The sequence below is a fragment of the Gobio gobio genome, assembly GCF_949357685.1.
Source record: "Gobio gobio genome assembly, chromosome: 2".
Lineage (NCBI taxonomy): Eukaryota > Metazoa > Chordata > Actinopteri > Cypriniformes > Gobionidae > Gobio > Gobio gobio.
The window spans coordinates 42960840-42978229 of record NC_137098.1 but is presented as its reverse complement, the minus strand read 5'-3'; the positions used below and the strand labels follow the sequence as shown (position 1 = coordinate 42978229).

At 36.9% G+C, this 17390-nt stretch overlaps 1 protein-coding gene across 5 annotated transcripts in view; it reads left to right on the top strand.

Moving 5' to 3' along the window:
- chd9 (chromodomain helicase DNA binding protein 9) overlaps window positions 1-17390 on the top strand; it is a 93380-nt gene that overhangs the window by 48585 nt on the left and 27405 nt on the right. For all 5 annotated transcript variants that reach the window (XM_079804848.1, XM_079804847.1, XM_079804845.1 and 2 more), the window contains 8 exons: window positions 13049-13157; window positions 14689-14835; window positions 15062-15130; window positions 15967-16022; window positions 16217-16334; window positions 16498-16584; window positions 16672-16809; window positions 17235-17356. In XM_079804848.1, coding sequence (XP_079660974.1) covers window positions 13049-13157; window positions 14689-14835; window positions 15062-15130; window positions 15967-16022; window positions 16217-16334; window positions 16498-16584; window positions 16672-16809; window positions 17235-17356 — 846 coding nt within the window. The remainder of the gene's footprint in view (window positions 1-13048; window positions 13158-14688; window positions 14836-15061; window positions 15131-15966; window positions 16023-16216; window positions 16335-16497; window positions 16585-16671; window positions 16810-17234; window positions 17357-17390) is intronic.

Below are 17390 nucleotides of genomic sequence, written 5' to 3'. Positions count from 1 at the left end.
GTTGAGAGTTTATGCGCATATCAAGTGTTTCCTGTCAGGTTTTCTTGAGCATAACTTTAGCTGGAATCGCAGCAATAGTCACTGGCGGGTACAAAATTCTAACACTGCAAAGATGGCTAGCGCAGCAAAATGCTCTGTTAAATTGTAACTTAACAAAAGTGTCAATGTTTCATTAGATGTTTACAGATGTATTTTCTTTTAATGTCATGATGATGATTCTGCCTTCAGCTGTTAAGAAGTCTTTGGACCTATAAGCTTAGATCATGCATGGAGAGTGCACTTTTTAACCACATCTTTAACCAGTTAAAGAACCTTCCAGCAAACTCTTTTGAACCAAGGACCCCTTTTAATATCCACAAACTGTATGAGAAATGCTGCCCTAGCAGTTCTCCCAAGAAATGTGACTACTAAAGACTAATATAGGGGCCATTTTAAATAATATTTTAAGACTTTTGTCCACTAGTATGAAGAAACTGAGATCTGTAGGGATGGGGTCTGATCCAGAACCAGTTTCTATTAGATAATTTATCAGCAATCACAAGTTATCTGAGGCAGGAATGTGAAGGACCCTCTTTATAAAAATATAAAGGAATCTATATGTTATAAAACTTATTCATACTGTCTGCAAAAAAATAATAAGTGTAATATGTTTTTTACAATGTAAATAATTGGCATGTATGTTATAATTGTTCTAAAGCCTCAATAAAAAAATATTAATTCAAAATAAATATGAATTAGAGTAAAAAGAAAAGGTTTTGACTAATATTTATTGTGAAACTATTTTTTAAGAAAGAAAAAAAAATCGAACCCCCTTGTACCCCTTTGGTACCCCTTCTTTGATGTCCCCGGGTCCCAGTTTGAAAGCCCCTAATTTGAGGGTTGAATGTGGGTTTCAAAACAAGCAGCACATTTTTCAAACATGGCAAAGGAACAAACATTTGCTAAACATCCATTTTTGTTGTGGTTAATGATTCCTTTACAAAATGTACCTCACATGTAACAGCAGTGCTCAAACAGACAGCCTCTTCTGGAGTGTATGAATAGATCATAAGGCTGAACCGACATCATGATGTCATCTGATCTGCATTAATGGAGGACTGAATGGAAGAACGTGACATGAGATTTCTAGGTCATGTGCATCATGTGAAGGCCTCTGCAAACTATGTTCCACCATATTGTTTGGCTTTTCCAGCTCTAAGGTTCAGGCTAGATGCTGCTTTGTTCTTAGGAAAGCTACATGGTCTATTATGGTCCATTGCTGAGATTACGAAGCTAGCATGAAAATGTTTAACATTCCCTCTGTGCTTGTAAAAGCGATATGTTGAATTTCTTCAGTGATTTGTTCATCGTGCTTAATGGATTAGCAGTCTGACTGACCCAAATACTTCAGCAGTAAAGGCAAGACAACCAGGACATGTGTATGTTCAGACTCAGCCCCTCACTGGGTAATTTCTTTGCTTGTTTAACACAGTTTCTTGGCACAGTCACCTCTGTTGTGTAGATTACATTATTTACCACGCCTGACAGAACGAAGCAGATGTTGATGGCCGTTTTGCAGATACTTACATATTGAATTGCTAATAGCCTAAGTGGTCGTCTTCTACCTGTTCAAGAAACACTCCACTATTTTTGAAAATAGGCTCATTTTCCATTTCCGTTAGAGTTAAACAGTTGAGTTTTACCATTTTCTAATCCATTCAGCCGATCTCTGGGTCTGGCGGTAGCACTTTTAGCATAGCTTAGCATAGATCATTGAATCTGATTAGACCGTTAGCATCTTGCTCAAAAAATGACCAAAGAGTTTTGATATTTTTCCTATTTAAAACTTGACTCTTCTGTAGTTACATCACCGACGGAAAATGAAAAATTGCAATTTTCTAGGTGATATGGCTAGGAACTATACTCTAATTCCTGCGTAATAACCAAGGAACTTTGCTGCCGTACCATGGATACAGAGGTGCAAAATCGCAACTTTTCATTTTCCATCAGTCTTAGTACACGATGGAACTACATAAGAGTCTAGATAGGTTTTAAGAAGATAGAGTCTAGATAGAGTCTAAGAAGTTTTAAATAGGAAAAATATCAAAACTCTTTGGTCATTTTTTGAGCAAGATGCTAACGGTCTAATCAGATTCAATGATCTATGCTAAGCTATGCCAAAAGTGTTACCGCCAGACTCGGAGATTGGCTGAATGGATTCGAAAACGGTAAAACTCAACTGTTTAACTCGAGGGGATTTGGAAAATGAGCCTATTTTCAAAAATAGTGGAGTGTTCCTTTAAGTACTCAGTTACCGGTCTGGTTTGGCAAGCTTTTATTGAGCTTGTTTTGCAGCGTGTCGAATGTGAACAGGATGTTGTCATCTTGCATTATTCTAGATGTCTAATGTGTGATATGTGTAATGTGTAAATAAGTGAGTGGCATTTATTAAGGGTTGAGTGTTATGTTGTAGGTAGTAGTGTCTTGACCAAATTAAAATTAGGAATTTTCAAGTTATAACATTGTGCAGGAAAATGTTCTGTCCAATTTTTTTTTTCACGTTTTTCTAGAATTTTTCTAGAAAGGTTCAGTGTGACGACCTGTTTTTTTATGACCGCAAAACCTCACCTGGAAAAGTAATCTCTGGAAAAAAATATTTGAACCAATTATACATATGGATATTTATTTATTTATTTTACAGGAAATTATAATAAAATATAATAAAAATAATACTTTTCAAAGAACTCCTACAGCCTAAATATTTCTGCTAAAATCTGTGTGCTATGCAAGCTTCTGGTATAGCATTCTCTCATAGCAAACTGTTACTTTTATGTAACAAACTGTTACAATTATTTACAACTGTTAAACATTATAAACATATCAATATATTATATCAAAACATTTCATTAATTAGGGTTGAGTATCATTTGAATTTTATTGATTCCGATTCTGCTTAGCAATTCCCAGTTTCGATTCTAGTAAGTCAAAAACATTAAGTCAAACATTTATATCAAACATAATTTATATCAGCTAATTTCCATGAACAAAAATCAGCAGCCTAAATATACACTAACATTTTCCTTTGGCTTTTACAAAAATACCAAAGCAATAAAATAAAAACAAATTAACAATAGCACAAATAAATACAACTGAACAGGTTCAGGTACATAAATTGCAATCAAATGTAAAATACCACTGCATAGTTTTCTTTTTATAAATGAAGTAATAGATTAATCTTTATTAAAAATGTATTCAGTCAAGATCAGTGAGGGAGAATCTTCTTTTTCTTTTGATATTGACGGCAGCAGGTTTATTAGGCTGCTGTCACTTTAAGACCTCATGCAGGATCAAATATACTGTTACTAGTGTTGTCAATCGATTAAACAAATGTAAAAATTAATCACACATTTTCTGTAATTAATCGGGATTAATCGCACCTAACATTAATATTAACATATTTTGAAAAGATTAATATATCTTTTTTTGAAAGAAGGTCAGGATCACTGTTACCAATACTGTTAGTGTTGTCTCTTTGAAATTCTCAATTTTAGCCATTAAATATAGCCATTCAGCATCACAGTATAATTAAAAGCTATCAATTTTAACATTTATTAGGGTTTAAAAAATAACAAACTTTTAATTTAAGTGAATCTTCACATAAAACCATTATAATAAATGTCACATTTACCTGTGCCTTTCAATATATCAGGGGTAAAAAAAATTCTGTTGGCCCACTCAGACCAGTTCAGAGTTTTACTTGCCCTGTCAAAATACACAAAAAAGTTATTGGTTTCGTTGTTTTTGAGTTTTGACCCGTGTAACCTTGTAAACAGTGCTTTAAGATTTTCAGGTAGGTCTAACAGGCAGGAAATATACAGAAATTGAATAAAATGATCAAACACTTCAGTCTTCACTGCACAGATTATACATTAAATATACTGTAGATTAATCTTTATTAAAGCTACACTGTAAAGCAAAATCAGGTCTCCAATTGAAAAATTTCTAGTGACTGATCACATCTAATTTTTTTAGTTGGCCAAATTGAATTTCTGTGAATTAAATTGCATCAATTCACAGAAATACAATTTGGCCATTAAAAAATTTAGATGTGATCGGTCACTAGAAAATTTTCTATTGGAGACCTGATTTTTTTTTTTTACAGTGTACAGGTTATTCAGTCAAGAGCAGTGAGTGATTTTCTCTTTTTCTGTTGTTCTTTGATTAACATTAATGATAGACAGCAGCAGGTTTATTAGGCTGCCGTCCCTTTAAGACCTGCCACACATGACGCGGATCTGACGCGCATCCCATTTTCTCACAACTCTTTACATTCATTTAAGACTACTTTTAACTCATTTTAGACTGGTCCATGATTTGTTGCATAGATTGTGTAGAATTCTGCTGAGAACGCATCAGTTCAGACGTCACAAAAGATTTAATTGAGAATGCAGTTGGACCGTCTAGAAAAAAAACTCTTCTGAATCATAAAATGACAATTGGACACCCTACAGTTGGATTCTTGAACGTACAAATGAAGGCCACAAAACCGCAAATCCACATCAAGTATGTAATTTGGGCCATTGAAAATTGTTCCACCTCAAGGTTTGAGGTTGTAGTCAAGCTAGCAAAAATACACAAACTTGAGTATGAGTACGTGATGTATTCAAAAAGTCTGTGGGTAGACTAACAAACAGATTTTTTTGTTTCATTTTTTTTTTTTTTTTTATACAACAAACCAATGAAGTCAGGAAAACCCTTAGTGAGAATAACCTTAACTGTTATTACTATGGGTTTTCTTAACTGAAGAGATTTTGTAGCCACTGGATGCTGGATATTTATCTGGAGACATGGAGGCCGAGGTGGGTCTTAGATCTTGGTTTCATAAATAGCAGAGTTGGTGTCTTTGAGCCTGCGGTGGAGAGTAAAGCCAGAAACCTACTGACCTGCTTTGCGCCAAACTGCACACTATTAAAGCAGACCATGTGATCTCAGACTCTTAAGGAGAGACTGCAGTCAGTCACAAACCCATTTTTATAAATGTACAGTCTGCCAGGTTATGGCTGTGTTGATATATATTTTTCCCCACATGCTATTGCATCTACTTCTATTGATTATATTAGGGTTGTTGAAATTACTTGTTGCATCAATACTTTGAGATGCGGACGTGGGCGATTCCGCATCGATACAGTAATATACCATATTCGATTATAGCCTACTGACGTTTCTCTGACATCGTTCATCGCATACGCACTTCTCGCGCTAGCGTAAAACGGCAGAGGGAGGCAAAACACAATAGCGAGTAATAAAAAATGCACCAACTATTTTTTATATTTACAGCATGTGAGTGCGAGTGTGTGTGGGTGTGTGTTAGGGATGGGCGATATCTTATCGTTTGCGATATACCGGTAAAAATTCTCCCCACGATAAGAATTTGTCTTCCCGCGATAATAACGATAAAGCCTAGTCGATGGCGCGACCCATCCGCACAGTGCCGCCGCTGGCCGTTATTACTTTATGATGGCCGCGGTGGCTGCATCTGTCACTTTGTATAGCTGAACAGGGGTTGGAGAGAATATTGTCTTGTGGTGCCCCCCGCAGCACTCACTCGGTGCCCTAAGCACCGTGCGTGATGGGAGCGGCGACACTGAATCCGCATCTCACGTGCAGAGCGAAAACAACTATGGCGGAAGCTGCGGAAGAGTTCATAGCTAAACGAGGGGCTAACGTTACCTGAGGGCGATCTGAACCTGTACATACAGATGTATTTTCACTCGCTGAGCACTTGGACTGAGCGCTTAAGATATTCGCTCTTTCTCAATCGATCGGTAAAGCACACTATTTCAGTTCATCTCAATGAATAGGCAGTGTATTTGACGCGCAGTAAACACTAGTGTGAGAGAGCTCAGTGTTTCACACACACTCAAAGAGAGAGCGAGAGAGTCTTATACCACACAGAATTGACGTGCTACATGTAAACAATATCCTTTGTTGTATTTTCCTGTAAAATAATGGCGTTTATTTGGAATTATTCAGCCTTTCGTGAACAGGAAGAAACGAATGCACAAACGGGAATCTCATTGGCTGGCGAGCACCTATTACTGCGCCTGTTTTGATTTAAGCAAATCAGTTTGAATGAGCGCTGACAACGTGATTAATATTCATGAACCCAGAAGCTCATTATTCCTTAGTCCAGTTTATTTTTCTTAGTAGAAGAATTTGTGGTATTATTAACTCAAATTACTGAAGTTCTATCATTAAATCATTATTTTCAACTTTTTTGTAATCTGAAGACATTTTTGGATATTTACTTTAGCTGTTTCTGCTATTTTTACCACTGTTTGCACCATGACATGAGTGTATGAATAAATACAGAATCGGTTTACATTTAAAACTTGTCATTGATTTTAATTATTATTGTTTGCATTGTGTGATGTTTTTCAGCACAGTTGCACTATTTAAACTTTACCTGCACTTTTACAGAAGACAATTATTTATGCAACTTTTCCATTTCTGAAAAGGAATTTTACATTTAAAAAAATCTATATCTAATCAATATATATATATTGTGTATTATAGGAGCCTATTTGATGACAGGCACGTTTTAATAGATCATTGTTTGTTTTTCTGAGTCTCTCAAGAATGCATGCAGCTTTCACTTGTATCCAAAAACATGGGGAATGATACTACATTTATCGTCATTGATATCGTTATCGCAATAAATTCTAGAAAATATCGTGATCAATTTTTAAGCCCATATCGCCCATCCCTAGTGTGTGTATGCGAGGCTGCATGCGTGTGCGTGCAAGATTTATTGTAACTTGAGTACACTTGACCGTTTCATACTCTTTTAGTATTTACTAGTGTTTGTGTCCTGTCGCCTGCTGTGTTCAGACTTAAGTTGTGTTAAATGTTTGCAACATTCAAGAAGTGTACTTTCTTGGAGCAGATCAAATAAAAAGGATTTCATATAGATCAGACTGCTTGTATTCATTGACAAAAATGTAGCATCGTGATGCATCGTGATATCGAATCGGATAACGATAATTATTGTGATATAATTTTCCTCGATACAATTATAACAAAATTCAATATAATATTTATACTCCAAAAGCAGAACGAAACAGCGCTACTCATTTGAACCGCACCACATGGACCATAAATGTTTTTAATATTCTACCTCAGATTTGTGAGATGTTTACCTGTTTGGCAAGTGTTTGTAATGTTCTGATGATAAAACCACAATTAACATTCTGGTTTCTACAACTCTCACTCAGGAGCAAAAATCTGCCTTTAAACTTGAAAGAAATAAAGTTTTGACATTTATCGTGATAATGATCGATATCGACTGATATGAACATTTTTATTGTGACAATTTTTTTGGCCATATCTCCCAGCCCTTTAACTATGTGTTCATTCATTCAATGAAGGAGGAAGCTTGTTGTTAATAGCTTTTCAAACTCACTTTTCTAAGTGAAGTATATAGCGATGCAGTTTTGGGCAAAAGTGAAGCGAAACATGCAAGACGGATTGAAACCGATACCGCAAATTCACTCTTTCCCTGACTCACCAGTTTCTCTCTCACATATTCAGTTTTAATCCAATTATGAGATTGTGATTGATTGCAAATGAATTGTGATGTAAGGCAACTAGTTGTTCCGTAACATACTGAGCATGTGATGTAGACTGGGTAAACCCAGCCTGATCTGCCGGCGATTTGATTTCGCCCTGCAACTCAGTCTGGAAACCTGTACATTAATTTCTACTGCTTCTGTTACACTTTTGCGGGAACCAATCACAGACTGGCTTATCCACCTGGCGCGCTATTGGCGGGTTTAACACGATGACCGATAGAGAAGTGATGGGTCGTTGCCTGTTGATCACACCTCTTGTGGTCTGATTGGTTGAAGGACTATCCAATTGCATACAGAGTCATTTGAATTATGCTTGTTTATCAAACCTCTTGTGGTCTGATTGGTTGAAGGACTAATCGATTGCGTACAGTGTCATTTGAATAATGCTCGCCTCTTGTGCAGTAGAAAATACAGAGCAGACTCCCCAGACCAATGTTCAATCTTAAATTGAGCTTGGTCTGGTGATAGCCAGACAACATGTGATGGAGATGAACAGATACTGGATGTTTACAGGATTTTTTTTCAGGCTCAAGGATGATTTTAAACTCCTTTTTTGTGTATGTTTGTGCAACCATGTGTTGGTAGGAGCTTTTAGAGAAAATAGTGTGTGCGTATATGTAGCCTAGGTTACAACCCTGAAATATTAATGCAGCCTTCTGTGTTTTCTGCCAAAGACCTTCCGCTCTCATCAGGTGTGCATGTATGTATATGTGTTTGCGTCTGATCATTCATATAGCTTTTAAATACTGATGCATCATAAGAAATAAGAGAGACACGTACACATACTGTATCCCCATGTTCCTTATGACTTATCAAACCACCCAGTTGTCAAACATGCAGTGGCAACTACAGTCAATAAAATATATATATATATATATATATATATATATATATATATATATATATATATATATATATATATATATATATATATATATATATATATACCTGTGAGTGTGTGCACGTGCGTGCGTGTGTGGATGTTGTTTTTGTTTGTTGACTTTGAGCTGTAATAAAGATATTTTCAGAGCACATAGGTTTGTTATGTGACAAAGTACAGGCATTCAAATAACAGGTCATTTAAATTCTGAGTTCCTTTAAGAGAAAGATGTAACTCAGTGTTGACCAGCTAGGATTTGTGATGTTGGTTTTGGTAAAGCATTTTGATACATAGGAGATTTATTAATGTGGAAAGATCAATCAAATGATAGAATCAATAGTTTACTTCACTTGTAAACGAAATGTTGACCATGGTGGCCTGTTGACTGGTGTCTTTTTCAGGAATTGTAACACAGCATGCGGTGTAAATGTAAGAATGATAAGAATGCATGTAAGAATGACAGTCTGACTGGCTGAGGTTTTGAATCAAATGACAGAGGACAAACAGTCTACTGAAGAATCACTGACTCACCTTTGCTTTCAGAGCTTTATCTTTTGCCTTTTATTTCCTTGTTTTGTTACTCCAGAGCTCTATGTGACAATACATTTTTTGTTCCGCCAAACATGAATATGTGAGGGGGAAAATTTATATTTTCATATGGATAGTACATGATCCAGCATAAACATAGAAGACGAAAATGGCTAAATAATTGCTTTGTCTGATGGAAACTCTATATATGCATAAAAAGGCAGAAAGTTTGTGGTTGATTTTGGACCCTGTGTGTCCATGTGTATTTTTAGGTCCTTCGAAAGAGGAGAGCAAAAGAAAGATATGGAGGTTGTTAAACTAAACAACAGTCTTATTTTATGATTTCACATGCTCTGTCCATACATACACACACACACACACACACACACAGAGAGAGAGAGAGAAGAGCTCAGTAAAGACCAGGTCTCAGTCTCGTTTCACAGCTGCTGAGTGGAGCTCGTGTGTCACTCACAGGATACAACATTACTGCTTCCACCCACGTCGCCAGCTTCACTCTGATCAGGTCGCTAGGCAACCAGGAAGTCACGTTGTCCCAGAGACTAGTGAAGTGTAACATCATCCAGAGAGGAGGACCCAGAATGAGAACGAGAGTGAAAGAGCAAATGATGCACATAGCTGATGTCCTGAGAATCATTTCCTGTTTATCAGGGCTGTGTGTCCGACACTGAGGAGAGATTGCAAAGTGTGACTGTTTTTAGTGTCTGGCACAAATTCAGTGATTTTAAGCCGCAAAAATTAGGGAAAAAAAGTCCCACGAAATCCTGAAATGGGACAGCACACTCTTTAACTCTCTTTAACATCCATGAAGAGCTTGTAGAAAACACAGACGGAATCACGGAAACCAGTCACAAACTGAACTTGCTGTATAAAATGGAATGTAACAGAATTTTTTTGGATGAATAAATTAGGGCTGTACATTGAATCAAATCACGATATAGACTAGTGTCTGTTGTAAGGGTGGTTCGCCTACAGGGGTTCAGGCTGCAGGGATGCCGTATGACTAAAGAAACGTTATCAGCAAGATGGTGGAAAACTGTACATTTCTCGTCTATTACCACCCACTGCAACTCCAACGACGGAAATAAGCGCAGTTACAATTACAAAATATGTGGGAGAGCGTTGCTATATTGTGAAGTTATTGTATTGCAATAGGTAGCACTTCAAGGTTAACACTGAATAAAAACTAGTTAGCACATCATTTGTAATAGAAAGAATTTAATGGCTAAAATAGTTACAAAATAGATGTATGAGATGATAAAACTTATATCATTAATCGAACCCAGCATGAATAGAATGTTACCTGAGGGATAGAAAGAGAGAGAGGAAGTGTAGAGAGAAAAAGACGAAGAGAAGAAGAGGGCAAAGAAGAAAAGAGCCAAAGAGCAGGCCCCAAGAAAAGAGAGAGTCAGAGAATAACACCCAGAGCAACAGTTGCAATATCCTTTTATCCCTTCCTTGACCATGTGACCGAAACCCAAATGTGAGACATTCAAACTGACCAATCAGATAATTACAACTTCCCCCACTGTAAAGGTGTGAGTGTGACACATTTTGGCCAACAGGCCTTCAGGACTATCCACACCTGTCTTTAGGAATTCCAAATGGCCCTTGAGGTAAAAAAAAGATTGGGTTGAAATAGTAAAGCAAATGTCTTTTGTTAATTTTCAAATATCTTTGATTATTTTCAACTCTACTCTGTACATATTAAAGCTCAAAAAGACTGCTATTCAAATCTGAAGTCTGCATTTTCTTCGTGTCTGTGTAATACTGAAGCATCTGTGACGCTCGTGGTGTTTTCAGCCCCTGCCATCTCACTATAGGGACATGAAACACATGATCTGCAGAGCTGCTCTAAGTTCACATCACTTTACAAGCATTGTACCATTTCATTTGATTAAACCATCGTCATATCATATTCACACAGAAACTCAAAGCTTTCTTTTAGTATTATAACAACTAAATTGTTAGTTTTATAAATTGATTTAAAAAAAATAAATAAATTGAATTTGATTGCCTTCATTTTTAAAGTAAATTTGTATTTGACATTACAAATACAATTACAATTAAATACAATTACAATTACATTTGACGTTTTTATATTCTATGTATTCCTGACAGTAAAATAAGCCACATTTAAAACTATATAAAGGTCCAGTCATGAAAAGAATGTTTTGGCTTTGTTACATGACATTTACAATGGAGTTGAGAGAGACCAGTGTTTGGTATTATTTATATACTATTATAGTATTTATTAATATTTGGAATCCGCTTTAATTTTTTTTTAGTTTAATTAAGTTTTAGTTATTTGATGTTCTTTTGGCATTTTTCTTCGTTTTTTTGCAATATATCTATATAGCTTAAATGTATTTTTTATTTCTGGTTTAGTCATTTTAGTATGTAAACTTAATTCAGTTAGTTGCCCTGGCAAATTTTTTAAAGTTTAAATTTATTTATTTAATATTTAGATTTTATTTTATTTAAGCTTTACACCAAAAATGTTATAGTTAACAATAACAACACTAAGAGAGACTAAAGTGTGTGTTTATGGTGCCAGTCTTTATGTGTGGTGTCTGTTTTATTTGTCATCATTTGAAACCGTGACTTAACAGTTTTACAGCTTCTTGGAAACGTACTGTAGATTAGAGCTTAGATCGGGCTCAAAAAAATCAACGCCCGACCCTACCCAAGCCCGTGCACATTGTGTCCGAGCCCGGCCCGGCCCGACGCATTAATTGTAATTATGAGCCCAAGCTCGATTTAAACCCGACCATTTTTTTTTATACGAGGGCGTTCTGACGAGAACGAGCCTGTAATGCGCGAAGCGGACCAGTGTGACGCTCAGCTCAATAATCCGCTCTATGCCAGCGCTCCACTCATGAACCGCTCATCGGTAAAATGCCGTTCACTCAAATCCCACTCAGACATGACATTTATCAGTACTGTAGCCTACTATACTTGTTGTAGCCATTAAACAATGTATTTTTTTTCATATTTATGGTTAAATATTATAATGTTATTTTTAAATTTCATCTGATTATGAAAAGTGCAAAGATGTGCGTGGGTCAGAAATGATTTTGACCACTTCATTAAGTTTTGTTTTGTAGAAAGCCTTTCTTTTATAGTGAATTTCGTTTTGTATAAATTGTATCTTAATTGCAATATATGGTTCATCAGCCCATTGCCTGGATTTAATAAATAAGAAGCAAGGCTATATCAGACAATAAACGTGACATGAAGGCGCCGGAGCGATTACGATTGCTCCGGACATGTCTCATAAATAAACCGAAACTCAGCAGGCTACTTGCCTCACAGACATGAGAAATATATGTATAGAAAGCTTGAAATGTCTACTTTTAAACGAAACAATGAGAAACAAAAATAAATATTTAAGCAAAGCGCCCTGTTCACACGAGCAGCTCATGACTGGCGTCTCAGCGGTTCTGTTCAGAATGCTGCGCTTCATCATGTGCTGTGAGTTTAACACGCATTTTTAGTCTAATCCTGACTTGTGCAACTTTGTTTCTTAGTTGTAGTATTAGTTCTTACTTTGCTAAAAATATATATATTATTTCTGATTATGGCATAGATTTCTGCCCACCCAATTAGGCTAATAAAGTAATGATAAAAAAACACAAATGCTTGATCAAGGGCCCGGCCCGAGGATAGTGGGGGGAAATATCGGCTCGGGCTCGGGCAGAGAATCTAGGCTCTACTGTAGATTACCTCAGGTTTCAGAAAAAAAATTCAGAGGCATTGTCATCCAGAATCATGATTACAAATGGCAAAATGGCTTTCTTGACCTTCGCTAACCACTTTGTGAAAGGGAACCTTTGTGAAGGAATATCATATAATATAAACTATTTAAGTGCATCAAATATTTTTCATGAATTGATGCATTCAACGAAGCAGCCATTTTGTGGGTGTTTCCATAAAATATTGATTTATTCTGATTGAATTCCAGTGGGTAAACTGTAAAAACAAGTCTCTTTATGTGATCTCCCCTTTACAGGAAAATCGTTATAAAGTTCGGAAAGAAGAAGCGAAAGAAGACAGATTCCTCAGATGAGCTGTCTGATGATGACAGACCAACTCGACGATCCTCTAAAGATGACGATTCGGTGAGTTTTGGATTTGATCTATTCTTGATACGATTGATGGCAATTTTATGCTGTCTTATATATGTCTAACAAGAAAATATTTGAAAGTGATCATTCATCAGGTAGCACAAAACATGCACATTGTTGCTGGATTTCAGCATATGTATGTTCAGTGCAAGAGCGAGAGAGACAACGATGACTGCCATACCCTTAAATAATTTACTTGTCTTTTTTCTAAAATGACTAATCTCTCATTCTCCCCATCCATGATATACCCCCCTCCACCCTTGAAGATATAATTATCATCTTTAAATACCCCCTGTGGTAATTAAAGCAGTATGCTTTTGATGACTCAGTTAGGCTGTTGGAGTTAAAGCCACAGCCATATGCATTTTGGGAAACACTGGGGTCTCGTGGCAGAGCTGGTGGCTCTTTATTTGGTCATCCTGAGATATTCTCATCCTCTCCATTTACTTTAACTCGTACACATTTAGGTCATGTTATATTTGGGAGCACAGAATCTCTCTCTCTCTCTCTCTCTCTCTCTCTCTCTCTCTCTCTCTCTCTCTCTCTCTCTCTCTCTCTCTCTCTCTCTCTCTCTCTCTCTCTCTCTCTCTCTCGCTCTCTCGCTCTCTCGCTCTGCTCTGTACTAATTTATTAAAGGGCCCCTGATGGCCATTTGTGATTTGCTGAGTGAAAAATACAATTTTACAATTGTAAATTATAATTGTAAAAAATACAATTTTGGGATAAATTCATCCCTAATGTCATTGGATTTTTTTCTGAATATATACAATATTATATCATTTTTATGATAATGAAATCGTGCGTGCGTGCGTGCGTGCGTGTGCGCGCGTGCATATATGTGTGGGCGTGTATATATTCTTTTAAACGTTTTTATGCATCACGAACCAAGAAAAGAATTATCACAGCTTCCACTAAAATATTAAGCAAATTATTAGTTTGAAAATAATGGGAAATGTTTCTTAAGCACAAAATCAGCATATTTCTGAAGGATCATGTGACACTGAAGACTGAAGAAATAGCCATGAAAGGAATAAATAGCATTTTAAAATATATTCAAATAAAAAACTGTTAAATTTGAATAATGTTTCACCATTTTTCACAGTACTGTTTTGGTTAAAGCTGCAGTCCGTAACTTTTTGCGCTCTAGCGGTTAATAAACAGAACTGCATGCGTCTTGCGGAAGAACATTGCAGCCGGAGCAACTTCTCTGTTTATGTCTATGGCGAGTCACGCAGGAACCGTGCTCCTCTGCAGCGGTTCCTACCAGACCGGTCTGAAATAGTCCCAATATAAACACTTATTATAAGTGTACCATAATGATTCAGGGTAAGACAAAAACACGGTTTGGAAAATTTATTTATGTTGTACATTATTTTTGTCAATCTTGAACACAAAAAAAGTTGCGGACAGCAGCTTTAAATAAATGCAGCCTTGATGAGCATATGAGACTTGTTTCAAAAACTGATCACTGAGAAAAAAAATCCAAACATACACTTAAAACCACACTGTGTGTGTGTGTTTACAGAAGCGGCGTTCAAACCGGAAGGTCAAGAGGAAGAAGTATGAGGATGATGGTGAGGCTCGACTGTCTGATGAAGAAATGAAGGTCATCGTCAAAGCCAAGAAGAGCAATCCCAACGCTCACAAACAGCCTGCAGTGCAACTGTTTGTGGTAAGAGCACCACAGTTAGCAGCACACTGGCTCGTTTCTCATGATGTATCCATAGCATTCTTACGCAGTTCTCTGATCGTTTATATAATAATATATGTTTAGCAGGTGTAAAGCCAGTGCTTTTGTGTGTGTGTGTGTGTTTGTGAGAGAGAGAGAGTTGTGCGTTCGAGTATATGTATAAAGAAACCGCATGATGAACTTCATGAATCTTCTTGTTGGTTTATAGGAGAACCCAACTGAGGAAGATGCTGCTGTGGTTGATAAAATCATGGCATCTCGTGTGGCGAAAAAAGAGGTAAGAGTTCCACAATCTCTCTGTTTTATTTTGTGTGTTTTTCTTTCTCACCTTAAAAAAATCATGCAGTTTTATTTGGGGAATAATGACCCCTTTTGCACCTGGTATTACGCATGATGGTAGTGTGCCTCGAATGCACCTCCTGTAAGCAGTTGTGATCAGATTTTGTCAGGGGTGGGTCTCTATCAACATGATGTACGCAGTCATAAAACCAAAGATAAAACATAGGAAAGGGAAAAAATAACACAATTTTCAGTGCACTGTTGTTCTGAAATATGCTGGAATTTTAACCTTGCCTCAGACGTGACATTTCAAGCAGAATGCTCATAGTTATTTTAGTGAGTATCTGTATTAAACTTTAATGTTTGTGCTTCACATGATCTATTTATTCATTTAGCTAATGCTTTTATCCAAAGAGAGTTATCTATATCACTGAAACATGCTCTGTGAAGTCTGCATATGAATGGGGCTTTTCAAGATTTCATTAGGACACATTAAGACAGCGCTGCAATGTAATCATATTCACTTTCAACTACCTATAAATGAGCACTGACCACTTTTCACAGGATCACTTGAGATCGATATTAATACCTGATGTAAATGGGGTCTATAGGATTTAGACAGACATTTAGACACATTTTGAATACTGTATACTATGTGTGTGTGTGTGTGTGTGTGTGTGTGTGTGTGTGTGTGTGTGTGTGTGTGTGTGTGTGTGTGTGTGTGTGTGTGTGTGTGTGTGTGTGTGTGTGTGTGTGTGTGTGTGTGTGTGTGTGTGTGTGTGTGTGTGTGTGTGTGTTTGTATGTGTAATATATATATATTTTTCATTCAACAGGTTTCTCCCGGAGTGGTGGTAGAAATTGAAGAGTATTTTGTCAAATACAAAAACTAGTAAGTTAATTATTCACTGCTTTTTCAGCTTTTCCTGTTCTCTCTGTTAGCTTTCAACCAGTAAAGATTATGTTTTTCATATTGCTGATAGCCAGGAGCAGCTCAGAGAGCAATTTGGTCATGTGTTGAGCACGCATAATTTAGCGTGTGTGTAAGGAGCATTCAGTAATTATGTTAACGTGCGTGTGTTCTAGTTCGTATCTTCACTGTGAGTGGGCGACGGAGCAGCAGTTAGTGAAAGACAAGAGGATCCAGCAGAAAATCAAGCGCTTCAAGATCAAACAGGCGCAGAAAGCACACTTCTTTGCTGACGTAAGGATGCCTGTGTTTGTTACTGTGATCTCACTAAAAAATATTTAGTATGATGATTTGCAGGTTAAATGCCTTGTCATTTGGTCATCTGACTATTATAATCACTAGGGAGACACGCAGGATTTAAGTGTAGTTATTAATTATGTGTATGTGCGTGTTTAAGATTGAGGAGGACCCATTCAATCCTGACTATGTAGAAGTGGACCGAGTTCTCGAGGTCTCGTACTGTGAGGACAAGGACACCGGAGAGGTAGCCTTGTGAATTGTATGTCCGTTTGTTCATGTGGGCAGGCATTTTGTGCAAGTCTTAAAGCCTTCTTTTTGTGTGTATGTGTAGCCGGTGGTGTATTACTTGGTGAAATGGTGCTCATTGCCATATGAGGACAGCACATGGGAGCTGAAGGAAGATGTAGAACAGAGCAAGATTGAAGAGTTCAAAAAGCTGCAGGCAGCAAAACCACACACCAACAGAGTGGTGAGACCATCTCTCTCTTGCTCTTTCTTATACTTTATTTATTTAAAAAAAAAAATATATATATTATTATTTTTTTTTTTTTTACTTTCCTCTTCCTAAATGTAATTGCCTCTGAGCTCCAGGGACCTGTAACAACTCTTTAAAATGCTTGAATTGCGCCTAACTGGATATATGCCTGATTATAACTCTCTCCATCATTTGATGAATTACTGTAATAATTGTACATAAACTTCTGTTTTGGGAAGCATCTATATTAAGCATCTTTAATTTATATAGAAGGAGACATGTCTGGGCCAAAACGTCTGTATTTTAATATGCATGGCGAATTGGTGTACCAAATCAGATAGCGCCTTGTTAAAGTGTATTGTGGGTGGATAGTGCTTAATTTACTGTTTGCTGAATTTTCCATGCTGTCTTTATCTCAGGAGCGACCTCCAGCGAGTCACTGGAAGAAGCGGGATCAATCGCGAGAGTATTGTAATGGAAACTGTCTCAGGGATTACCAGCTGGAAGGGGTCAACTGGCTTCTCTTCAACTGGTACAACAGGTAAGTGAAGCTCAGCCCTGACACAGATCCTTCC